Below are 13,597 nucleotides of genomic sequence, written 5' to 3'. Positions count from 1 at the left end.
CCACCAGGGAAGTCCTTGGCCCATTTTCTGGACCACATGAGCCCTGGGTTCCCGTCCATCCCCCGGGGAGGGGGACGTCCCCCACCCTGAGGCCCTAGGACAGAGTTTACATTCCCTTCCAAACACAACTTGAATTATGTCTTGAACAAGTAGATACGTTTCTCTAAAATTTTTTTGACATCTGTATTTCCATCTCCCATGAACACAGTAAATAATATTGATTATCAATGGTTGATTCACAGCGATCCGAGCACTAATTACTGGACAGAGGAATGGACATGCTACACCTGGCCACAGCGAGCAGCTTTTTCCCTACTGTTCCTCGGTGGAGTCTGCCTGCCCCATGGAGAGTGACAGCAGGGCCCAAGGGGCGCAGCCTGGGCCACCTCCCAGCGCCTGGCCTCCTCACTCAGCTGGGGTGGGGGCTGAGAGGGACTCGCCGGCCTCAGCCAGTATCTCCACCAGGATCCGGCACGGCAAGAGCCTGAAGGATGATCGGGTCTACTGCTTAAAGAGTTCAGAGCAGTTGATGGACAGTGGTGGTGGCGGGGGGAGAGGAATGAATGTGTATTCTGCCCTCTGTGATTTTCCAGTCCTCACCTTCCTGCCCTCGTTGAACCCTGACGTTCAGACCCTCCCTGCCCAGGATCACATTCCTGAAGGCTGGGGCACCAGTTGGCCTCCCCAAGGCCTCCTGCGGCACTGACGGGGTGCTGTCCGCAGCCCCGGCTGGGCCACCCTGCTGTCCCTTCTCTCCATCCTCTTGGCACGTGACGGAAATAAGGTACTGTGGGTGAATGTAGCATCTTAACTCCTTAAGTTTGGGTTTGTAAAAGGTGTTTTCCAAAATTGGATAGTTAGGGTAAAATAGCATGGTCTGGTCTGGAAGGTAAAATGTAAGGTCTGGAAATGCTGGTCTGGAAGGTCAAATGTAAGTGATAAAAACTAATATGTGATTTATGGAAAAAAACACACAAGAGACCTTTCAAAGGAGCAAGGGCTCTTGCTGAGCATGACAAAGCTGGAGGAAAAGGCTGGCACGGTGGACTCTATGCCCTTTACCAGGACTCGAGCTTTATTTTTTATTTTTTAAATAGTTATTTATTTATTTGGCTGCATCAGGTCTTAGTTGAGGCATGCAGGATCTTTTGTTGTGGCGTCTGGGCTTCTCTCTAGCTGTGGTGCGTGGGCTCCAGAGCGCATGGGCTCTGTAGTTGTGGTGCGTGGGCTTAGTTGCCCCATGGCATGTGGGATCTTAGTTCCCCCACCAAGGATGGAACCCGCGCCCCGTTTATTGGAAGGCGTATTCTTAACCACTGGACCACCAGGGAAGTCCCAGGACTCAGCTTAAATGAGGCAGCAATTACCGGTGCTACTGGCAACGCTTGGGGCTGAACTTTGTCAAGGGCTTGGCTGCCGTACCCTTCAAGAGAAATTAGTTCATGAAATTTTTTCTTTCTTAACTTATACCAATTTTCCCTTCTCTATGAATAGTGACTCTTTGGTTTAAAATATCTCATCTGATTTACTCTCAAAGAGTCATCTTTAAAATAACCAGCCTCCAGAAGGAGGGCTTTAAGATTGCAGGTAAGTAGAGAGGCTGTTTTATGTGTGTCGATCAGTAAAAGACCTGGAGGTAAGACAGAGCCAGGTGTGGGTGTCGGTCTCTGGGGTGCTTTTGGCAGCTGTGCAGCAGCTGAGAAAATGACTTTTCCGCGGTCACAACATCAGATCCAACACAGTTATCAGGATTGCAGATCCTGTTGTCAAAGCAAACACGCCACGGGTGAGGCCCCCGAGCCCTGCGCTGAGACCTGACCGCCAGGTTGCCTAGCACAAGTAAGGCCCCACTAACCACCATCCCCTCTTTACCGGTGTGGATTTTGTGCCCCCATGGGAGATGCACAGGGGCCTGAGAGGAAGGGCGTAGAATCCTCTACATGCATGTCTGAGAACCCCCTGAACGTGTGACTGTGCAAAGATTTACAATGCAAATGATTATGAGCGAGAAAGGGGCCGCGCTTCTCAGGAAGAACCAACATCTGTTGCAGAATTTGTTTGGAACTAGTTATTTTATCCTTAGGCGCTCCAAAGAAGACAAGTTTTGGTTTGCTCCCTGAATCTCATCCTCATCAGGATGTCAGAGAAACATTAAGGAGAGGGAAGAAACCAAAGTCAAATTTTATGTTTCCTTAACCTGGAGGCTGGGGTGCCGGTGAGGGTGGGAGAGAAGCAGCTCGGTAGGGCACGTGCCATCTAACAGCTCAGCCTCACCAGGCCGGCATCCGTCTTCTCCACGTCTTTGCAGACTGGAGCACTGAGGCTCAAAGAGGTCACCTAACTTGCCTGTGTCCACAGGAGTTGACAGGGTCTCTTATTTCTCTCCAAGCACAGGGTCTTTCTTATCTTTTGTTCCACACTCAACTGGGGGCCAGGGATTGGATGGGAAAGGAGAGAAGTAAGGCAAAGCAGCCTACGGTTCTCTTTGTAGGGGTGCTGACCTGGCCAGGCTGTATTAGCGACAAAGGGAACACTCAGGAGATCTGGGCACCACGTGGTCCTTGCTCCACATCCACCGGCTCCAGGCTAGGGCCGGGCAGGGCCCGCAGGCACCGGAGCCTGACAGCGTGTGGAGCTGGATCGCGCATCCCTCTCGCCCCCGCCCCTCCTCCCGACCAGGCGGACCTGCCTGGGGGGTACTTACCCGCCTGCTCCAGAGCCACCATTGTCGCCTGCTCGATCAAGTCTCGCTCCACGAAGCTCCGGAAGTCCTCGCTGTACACGCTCAGGTCCGGCAGCTGGAACGTGTAGATGGGCATCTCCAGTGGAAACTGCTCGCTGCTGCACTCGCTCGCCACGTGGGACCGCGCCAGGGACACGATGGCTGAGCTGGCGTGGGAGATCCCGCGCGAGAGTCGCTTCTCTGTGTGGGGGGGGAGGGAGACAAGGGGGGTTGAGAGATGCGGGCCTCTGCATGAGCACTCGACACATCCCACACGTGTGCACACGACACACGCGCACACATGCTCACACACGTGGATGTACACACGACACACATCCCACATGTGACCATATACACATGACACCCCCACCCGTGTGCACACATACACGTGCACACACGACACATGCACGTGTAAACACACATGACACACTCATGCGGCACACATACACATGTACACACACACACACCACACACAGAGGCACACCCATGGACACCCATACACCCATTACCCGCTGCACCAGCCCTGCCACCCTCCCAGTGTTCTCTGCAGGCCTCCCTCATGCTGGGCTAACATCACCACAACCTGGCACATGGCACTTAGTCATGAAACTACTTAGAAGGAGGCTAAGGGTAAGTCCACCACACAAATACTCAGCATTCTTAAAGATAACCAGACTTGCTTCCTGGGTCTTAAGTTACATGGAATTCAGCTCAACAGAGCTGCCCTCCTCTGGAATGAAATGCTACACGGGAGACTGCCTTTGTTTTTATGCATTTATATATATATATATATATATATATATATATATATATTTTTTTTTGCGGTACACGGGCCTCTCACTGTTGTGGCCCTCTCCCGTTGCGGAGCACAGGCTCCGGACGCACAGGCTCAGAGGCCATGGCTCACGGGCCCAGCCGCTCTGCAGCATGTGGGATCTTCCCGGACCGGGGCATGAACCCATGCCCCCTGCATCAGCAGACGGACTCTCAACCACTGCACCACCAGGGAAGTCCACATTTATATTTTTAAAGTGAGAAGCAATCCACTCGGCTTCCTCCACTGAGGCTTGTATTTTAAGATAGGTCACCTTTATTAAAGTTACTCTGGGAGACAGGAGAAGATGGCGGAGGAGTAGGACGCGGAGATCACCTTCCTCCCCATAAATACATCAGAAATACGTCTACACGTGGAACTGCTCCTATAGAACACGCACTGGACGCTGGCAGAAGACCTCAGACCTCCCAAAAGGCAAGAAACTCCCCACGTACCTGGGTAGGGCAAAAGAAAAAAACAGAGACAAAAGAATAGGGACTGAACCTGCACCAGTGGGAGGGAGCTGTGAAGGAGGAAAGGTTGCCACACACTACGAAGCCCCTTCGTGGGCGGAGACTGCGGGTGGCAGAGGGGCGAAGCGTCAGAGTCATGGAGGAGAGCACAGCAACAGGGGTGCGGAGCGCAAAGCGGAAAGATTCCCGCACAGAGGATCGGTGCCGACCAGCACTCACCAGCCCGAGAGGCTTGTCTGCTCACCCACCGGGGCGGGTGGGGGCTGGGAACTAAGGCTCTGGCTTCGGAGGTCAGATCCCAGGGAGAGGACTGGGGTTGGCTGCGTGAACACAGCCTGAAGGGGGCTAGTGCGCCACGGCTAGCCGGGAGGGAGTCCGGGAAAAGTCTGGAGCTGCCGAAGAGACAAGAAACTCTTTCTTCCCTCTTTGTTTCCTGGTGCGCGAGGAGAGGGGATTAAGAGCGCCGCTTAAAGGAGCTCCAGAGACGGGCACGAGCCGCGGCTATCAGCATGGACCCAGCATGAGACGCTAAGGCTGCTGCTGCCGCCACCTAGAAGCCTGTGTGCAAGCACAGGTCACTATCCACACCTCCCCTCCCGGGAGCCTGTGCAGCCCACCACTGCCAGGGTCCCGTGATCCAGGGACAACTTCCCCGGGAGAACGCACAGCGCGCCTCAGACTGGTGCAACGTCATGCTGGCCTCTGCTGCCACAGGCTCGCCCGGCTCTGTACCCCTCCCTCCCCATGGCCTGAGTGAGCCAGAGCCCCCGAATTAGCGGCTCCTTTAACCCCGTCCTGTCTGAGCGAAGAACAGATGCCCTCAGGCGACCTACATGCAGAGGTGGGGCCAAATCCAAAGCGGAACCCCAGGAGCTGTGTGAACAAAGAAGAGAAAAGGAAATTTCTCCCAGCAGCCTCAGAAGCAGCGGATTAAAGCTCCACAATCAACTTGATGTACCCTGCATCTGTGGAATACATGAATAGACAACGAATCATCCCAAATTGAGGAGGTGGACTTTGGGAGCAAGATTTATGATTTTTTCCCCTTTTCCTCTTTTTGTGAGTGTGTATGTGTATGCTTCTGTGTGAGATTTTGTCTGTATAGCTTTGCTTTCACCATTTGTCCTAGGGCTCTGTCCGTCCATTTTTTTTTTCCACTTAAAATTTTTTTTTCATAATAATTATTTTATATTTTAATAACTTATCTTACTTTATTTTATTCTTTCTTTTCTTTCTTTCTTTCTTTCTTTCTTTCTTTCTTTCTTTCCTTCTTTCTTTCTTTCTTTATTTTCTTTCATTCTTTCTTACTTTTTCTCCTTTTTATTCTGAGCCGTGTGGAGGACAGTCTCTTGGTGCTCCATCCAGGAGTCAGTGCTGTGCCTCTCGGGTCCAGCCAGGAGTCAGTGCTGTGCCTCTGAGGTGGGAGAGCCAACTTCAGGACACTGGTCCATAAGAGACCTCCCAGCTCCATGTAATATCAAACAGTGAAAATCTCCCTGAGATCTCCATGTCAACACCACCACCCAGCTTCACTCAACGACCAAAAGCTACAGTGCTGGACACCCTATGCCAAACAACTAGCAAGACAGGAACACAGCCCCATCCATTAGCAGAGAGGCTGCCTAAAATCATAATAAGGCCACAGACACCCCAAAACACAGCACCAGACGTGGACCTGCCCACCAGAAAGACAAGATCCAGCCTCATACACCAGAAAACAGGCACTAGGCCCCTCCACCAGGAAACCTACACACCCCAATGAACCAACCTTAGCCACTGAGGACAGACACCAAAAACAATGGGAACTACGAACGTGCAGCCTGCGAACAGGAGAACCCAAACACAGTAAGATAAGCAAAATGAAAAGACAGAAAAACACACAGCAGATTAAGGAGCAATGTAAAAACACACCAGACCTAACAAATGAAGAGGAAATAGGCAATCTACCTGAAAAAGAATTCAGAATAATGATAGTAAAGATGATACAAAATCTTGGAAATAGAATAGACAAAATGCAAGAAACATTTAACAAGGACCTAGAAGAACTAAAGAGGAAACAAGCAATGATGAACAACACAATAAATGAAACTAAAAGTACTCTAGAAGGGATCAATAGCACAATAACTGGGGCAGAAGAACGGATAAGTGACCTGGAAGATAAAATAGTGGAAATAACTACTGCAGAGCAGAATAAAGATATAAGAATGAAAAGAACTGAGGACAGTCTCAGAGACCTCTGGGACAACATTAAACGCACCAACATTCGAATTATAGGGATCCCAGAAGAAGAAGAGAAAAAGAAAGGGACTGAGAAAATATTTGAAGAGATTATAGTTGAAAAGTTCCCTAATATGGGAAAGGAAATTGTCATTCAAGTCCAGGAAGCACAGAGAGTCCCATACAGGGTAAATCCAAGGAGAAATACGCCAAGACACATATTAATCAAACTGTCAAAAATTAAATAAAAAGAAAACATATTAAAAGCAGCAAGGGAAAAACAACAAATAACACACAAGGGAATCCCATTAGGTTAACAGCTGATCTTTCAGCAGAAACTCTGCAAGCCAGAAGGGAGTAGCAGGTCATATTTAAAGTGATGAAGGAGAAAACCCTACAACCAAGATTACTCTGCCCAGCAAGGATCTCATTCAGATTTGATGGAGAAATTAAAACCTTTACAGACAAGCAAAAGCTGAGAGAGTTCAGCACCACCAAACCAGCTTTACAACAAATGCTAAAGGAACTTCTCTAGGCAAAAAAGACAAGAGAAGGAAAAGGCCTACAATAACAAACCCAAAACAATTAAGAAAATGCAAATAGGAACATACATATTGATGATTACCTTAAATGTAAATGGATTAAATGCTCCCACCAAAGGACACAGACTGGCTGAATGGATACAAAAACAAGACCCGTATATATGCTGTCTACAAGAGACCCACTTCAGACCTAGGGACACATACAGAATGAAAGTGAGGGGATGGAAAAAGATATTCTATGCAAATGGAAATCAGAAGAAAGCTGGAGTAGCAATTCTCATATCAGACAAAATAGACTTTAAAATAAAGACTATTACAAGAGACAAAGAAGGACCCTACATAATGATCAAGGGATCGATCCAGGAAGAAGATATAACAATTGTAAATATTTATGCACCCAACATAGGAGCACCTCAATACATAAGGCAAATGCTAAAAGCCATAAAAGGGGAAATTGACAGTAACACAATCATAGTAGGGGACTTTAACACCCCGCTTTCACCAATGGACAGATCATCCAAAATGACAATAATTAAAGAAACACAAGCTTTAAATGATACATTAAACAAGATGGACTTGATTGATATTTATAGGTCATTCCATCCAAAAACAACAGAATACACACTTTTCTCAGGTGCTCATGGAATATTCTCCAGGATAGATCATATCTTGGGTCACAAATCTAACCTTAGTAAATTTAAGAAAATTGAAATCGTATCAAGTATCTTTTCCGAACACAACACTATGAGACTAGATATCAATTACAGGAAGAGATCTGTAAAAAATACAAACACATGGAGGCTAATCAATACACTACTTAATAACCAAGAGATCACTGAAGAAATCAAAAAGGAAATCAAAAAATACCTAGAAACAAATGACAATGGAGACATGACGACCCAAAACCTATGGGATGCAGCAAAAGCAGTTCTAAGAGGGAAGTCTATAGCAATACAAACCTACCTTAAGAAACAAGAAACATCTCAAATAAACAACTTAACCTTGCACCTAAAGCAATTAGAGAAAGAAGAACAAAAAAACTCCAAAGTTAGCAGAAGGAAAGAAATCATAAAGATTAGATCAGAAATAAATGAAAAAGAAATGAAGGAAACGATAGCAAAGATCAATAAAACTAAGAGCTGGTTCTTTGAGAAGATAAACAAAATGGATACACCATTAGCCAGACTCATCAAGAGAAAAAGGGAGACGACTCAAATCAATACATCTAGAAATGAAAAAGGAGAAGTTGCAACTGACACTGCAGAAATACAAAGGATCATGAGAGATTACTACAAGCAACTATATGCCAATAAAATGGACAACCTGGAAGAAATGGACAAATTCTTAGAAATGCACAACCTGCGGAGACTGAATCAGGAAGAAACAGAAAATATGAACAGACCAGTCACAAGCACTGAAATTGAAATGGTGATTAAAAATCTTCCAGAAGACAAAAGCCCATGACCAGATGGCTTCACAGGCAAATTCTATCAAACACTTAGAGAAGCGCTAACACCAAACCTTCTCAAACTCTTCCAAAATATAGCAGAGGGAGGAACACACCCAAACTCATTCTATGAGGCCACCATCACCCTGATATCAAAACCAGATTAAGATGTCACAAAGAAAGAAAACTACAGGCCAATATCACTGATGAACATAGATGCAAAAATCCTCAACAAAATACTAGCAAACAGAATCCAACAGCACATTAAAAGGATCATACACCATGATCAAGTGGGGTTTATTCCAGGAATGCAAGGATTCTTCAATATATGCAAATCAATCAAAGAGATACACCATATTAACAAATTGAAGGAGAAAAACCATATGATCATCTCAATAGATGCAGAGAAAGCTTTCAACAAAATTCAACACCAATTTATGATAAAAACCCTGCAGAAAGTAGGCATAGAGGGAACTTTCCTCAAGATAATAAAAGCCATATATGACAAACCCACAGCCAACATCGTCCTCAATGGTGAAAAACTGAAACCATTCCCACTAAGATCAGGAACAAGACAAGGTTGCCCACTCTCACCACTCTTATTCAACATAGTTTTGGAAGTTTTAGCCCAGCAATCAGAGAAGAAAAAGAAATAAAAGGAATCCAAATCGGAAAAGAAGAAGTAAAGCTGTCACTGTTTGCAGATGATATGATACTATACACAGAGAATCCTAAAGATGCTACCAGAAAACTACCAGATCTAATCAGTGAATTTGGTAAAGTAGCAGGATACAAAATTAATGCACAGAAATCTCTGGCATTCTTATCCACTAGTGATGAAAAATCTGAAAGTGAAATTAAGAAAACACTCCCATTTACCACTGCAACAAAAAGAATAAAATAGCAAGGAATAAACCTACCTAAGGAGACAAAAGACCTGTATGCAGAAAATTATAAGACACTGATGAAAGAAATTAAAGATGATACAAATAGATGGAGAGATATACCATGTTCTTGGATTGGAAGAATCAACATTGTGAAAATGACTCTACTACCCAAAGCAATCTACAGATTCAATGCAATCCCTATCAAACTACCACTGGCATTTTCCACAGAACTAGAACAAAAAATTTCACAATTTATATGGAAACACAAAAGATCCCGAATAGCCAAAGCAATCTTGAGAATTCAAAATGGAGCTGGAGGAATCAGGCTCCCTGACTTCAGACTATACTACAAAGCTACAGTAATCAAGAAAGTATTGTACTGGCACAAAAACAGAAATATAGATCAATGGAACAGGATAGAAAGCCCAGATATAAACCCACGCACATATGGTCACCTTATCTTTGATAAAGGAGGCAAGAATATACAGTGGAGAAAAGATAGGCTCTTCAATAAGTGGTGCTGGGAAAACTGGACAGGTACCTGTAAAAGAATGAAATTAGAACACTCCCTAACACCATACACAAAAATAAGCTCAAAATGGATTAAAGACCTAAATGTAAAGCCAGACACTATCAAAGTCTTAGAGGAAAACATAGGCAGAACACTCTATGACATAAATCACAGCAAGATCCCTTTTGACCCACCTCCTAGAGAAATGGAAATAAAAACAAAAATAAACAAATGGGACCTAATGAAACTTCAAAGCTTTTACACAGCAAAGGAAACCATAAACAAGACCAAAAGACAACCCTCAGAATGGGAGAAAATATTTGCAAGTGAAGCAACTGACAAAGGATTAATCTCCAAAATTTACAAGCAGCTCATGCAGCTCAATAACAAAAAAACAAACAACCCAATCCAAAAATGGGCAGAAGACTTAAATAGACATTTCTCCAAAGAAAATATACAGATTGCCAACAAACACATGAAAGAATGCTGAACATCATTAATCATTAGAGAAATGCAAATCAAAACTATAATGAGATATCATCTCACACTGGTCAGAATGGCCATCATCAAAAAATCTAGAAACAATAAATGCTGGAGAGGGTGTGGAGAAAAGGGAACCCTCTTGCACTGCTGGTGGGAATGTAAATTGATACAGCCACAATGGAGAACAGTACGGAGGTTCCTTAAAAAACTATAAATAGAAGTACCATACGACCCAGCAATCCCAGTACTGGGTATATACCCTGAGAAAACCATAATTCAAAAAGAGTCATGTACCAAAATGTTCACTGCAGCTCTATTTACAATAGCCAGGACATGGAAGTAACCTAAGTGTCCATCAACAGATGAATGGATAAAGAAGATGTGGCACATATATACAATGGAATATTACTCAGCCACGAAAAGAAACAAAATTGAGTTATTTGTAGTAAGGTAGATGGACCTAGAGTCTGTCATACAGAGTGAAGGAAGTCAGAAAGAGAAAAACAAATACCGTATGCTAACACATATATATGGAATCTAAGAAGAAAAAAAAAGGTCATGAAGAACCTAGGGGTAAGATGGGAATAAAGACACAGATCTACTAGAGAATGGACTTGTGGATATGGGGAGGGGGAAGGGTATGGTGTGACAAAGCGAGAGAGAGGCATGTACATATATACACTACCAAACGTAAGGTAGATAGCTAGTGGGAAGCAGCTGCATAGCACAGGGAGATCAGCTCGGTGCTTTGTGACCGCCTGGAGTGGTGGGATAGGGAATGTGGGAGGGAGGGAGACGCAAGAGGGAAGAGATATGGGAACATATGTATATGTATAACTGATTCACTTTGTTATAAAGCAGAAACTAACACACCATTGTAAAGCCATTATACGCCAATAAAGAGGTTAAAAAAATTACTCTGATAAACACATCCCACATGAAGATTCCCAGGACACAAATATTAAGCCATTACATGCTTCTCTGCCTGGATTTTCTGTTGTCATGGCAATCTCAAAAAATGATGGTCTTATTCTTCGCAGTACATCTCAGAGACAGTGTCTGTCTATCAAACGGATAGTTTTGATTCACCTTCAATTTCATTCTGAGATGAATTCAAGGTGTTTAAGTATGTTGTATTTTGAAGAAGGACGAGAAGAAACAGCAGACCAAAGAGGCCATGTGGTAGAGGATCCGCAGAGCACGTGGGCCAGCCGCTTGTCCTGTGCCTGGTCCAGTTCCCCCAGCGCGGGATCAGAGGAGATCCCCTGCCCCTCTCCCCCTCACAAGCCTTGCTGAGGTCACATCTCTTGCCTTCTGGAATCTGGGAAAGTAGGAACTGCCCCATCCTTCGGGACCCGATGGGTTGCTCAAACACCTGAGGTGACGTGAACCCGCACTTCTCCCAACAGAGGGAATGTGCTGGGCGGGGTCATCCATACGCCTTCTTGGCTTATCAATCAGCACCTATTGCCAATTGATGAGGACCTTGGAAACGTTGTGACTCACAGTGTAATATGATGCTATTAAGCCGTTCCAAATATTAAATATTTGGAGTCTTCACATGAAGACTTCACATGAAGGGAAAAATCTTTTTGAACTAAAAGTAAATTATGTTAAAGATCATATAACAAGAGACATACACTCCTAATTCTAACTCCTCCCAACTACCACGTCCATGAATGCATATATGTAATCACACACACACAGACACACACACAGACACACTCACAAACTGATTCTTTAAACATGAATGCAGCAATCCTTCCTTTGGAAGTATAAATAAAATAAATAAAACAGGAATTACCATGTTCAAAGTTATGCCCCAGAGAAATACAGAGAGCTTTTAAAAAAATAGTGAGGGAATTAGAGAATTTCCCATCCCTTGACAAAGCCAACTCAAACATCTATGATTTCGTGTAGCAGAGGGAACTATACTCAGTATCCTGTGATGAACGATAATGGAAAAGAATATAAAAAAGATGTATACATATGTGTAGCTGAATCACTCTGCTGTATAGCAGAAATTAACACATTATAAATCAACTATACTTCAATTAAAAAAATAAATTAAAAAAACCCCAAACAAAGAATCAAACAAAAAAAAACACCATCTATGATTTAGGCCAGGGGATGTGTCTTAACTCTGTTTTCTTATTTTCTGTATTCTTGAGGCTCTGGCATCCAGGGCCTCCGTGAATGGGGAGAGGATTTCCCTACAGAAGTAGCCAGTTCTTAGAGATACCAAAGGACTCACGCAGGAGCACATCTTTCCTATGCAAACCAACCAACTCAGAGCCCATACTCTGGATCACCTTCTTTATCTGGTTCTTACACCAGCAAGCCATGTTCCTGCCCTAATTACCCCAGGGCCAGGTGCCAGACAACGAGAGATGGCCCCTATGCCCCAGAGAGCTGCAGAAATTACTCAAACTGGCCAGTCCTAAGTCTGTTTACCCTGCCTTATCTTTCCCACAGAAACACAATACAGGCTCCTGCCCTTGTTTTCCTCTGTCCCCTTGGCCTCCTGATCAACCCTGGTGCTTCCCCGTGTGTCCCTTCAGGGTGTGCCATGCCTCCTGTTTCTAGGGAACTGTGAGTATAAGAATCTCTTCCCCTAAGATAGCCATGTCCATGTCTGTGTGTCTCACTATACCTGAGTAAAACAAATCCTGGGTATATTTTAAAGCAGGTAGACAAAACTTTTCTAAAAGGGACAGATATAAATATTTTAGGCTTTATGGGCCATACAAGTTACAGTCACAACTACTCAACTCTGTCTTTGTAGTATTAAAGCAGCCATAGACAGTGAATAAATAATAAATAAATAAAGCAGACATAGACAGCCATAGACAGCAAATAAATAAATAAAGTTTTATGGGTTCCATTAAAACTTTATTAAAAAAAACAGGCAGTGGCCAGATTTGGTTCATGAGTCATTGTTGCTGATTTAGAATTTAGAATATGGAGGACTGTATTTTCCATTTTAGGGCACTGTGATTTCAGGAAGAATTCAATTAAAGGATATATAGATCTAATGCAGAAATTACAATTTCTATTTTATTAAAAATACATATGTTTGTTCACAAGGCTCAGTTAATGAAATTATCTTATGATAGACTTCTCCTTTTTTTCCCCTTAAATAATATCTGATAAAAATCAGATAGCAGCAGGTATCAGTATAAGGCCCTGATTCTGGAATCTGTGTGAAAACAGAGAGAAGGATCCTTCTAGCCCCTTTCCTGGGAGGGTGAGATAATGGTTTAGATTGTTTGCCACTCGAAAAGGGCAGGAACTGCCAAGTTGTCAGCTCTCTGGATTTCCACTGCATGAGAGATGTCAGGAGGCGGTCCTGTGTGGTTCTGAAGGAACACACAGTCACAGAAGGCCTGGGGGAAAGACTGAACCAAATGGTTAGAAGAGGTGGTTCCACCAGAGTCAGAGCTAAGGGCAGAATGAAGGAGAACTTAAGAACAATACAACAAGATCGACAAGTCAGTGACC

General features: G+C 44.3%; 1 protein-coding gene across 5 annotated transcripts in view; it reads right to left on the bottom strand.

Moving 5' to 3' along the window:
- The window catches only part of LOC115862920 (OTU domain-containing protein 7A), a 398,816-nt gene that overhangs the window by 92,978 nt on the left and 292,241 nt on the right, over positions 1-13,597 (bottom strand). For all 5 annotated transcript variants that reach the window (XM_060293933.1, XM_060293934.1, XM_030875278.2 and 2 more), the window contains one exon: positions 2,705-2,923. In XM_060293933.1, coding sequence (XP_060149916.1) covers positions 2,705-2,923 — 219 coding nt within the window. The remainder of the gene's footprint in view (positions 1-2,704; positions 2,924-13,597) is intronic.

The sequence above is a fragment of the Globicephala melas genome, chromosome 2, assembly GCF_963455315.2.
Source record: "Globicephala melas chromosome 2, mGloMel1.2, whole genome shotgun sequence".
Lineage (NCBI taxonomy): Eukaryota > Metazoa > Chordata > Mammalia > Artiodactyla > Delphinidae > Globicephala > Globicephala melas.
Note: the sequence above shows the minus strand (reverse complement) of the source record. Positions and strands in the feature narration are given on the sequence as shown.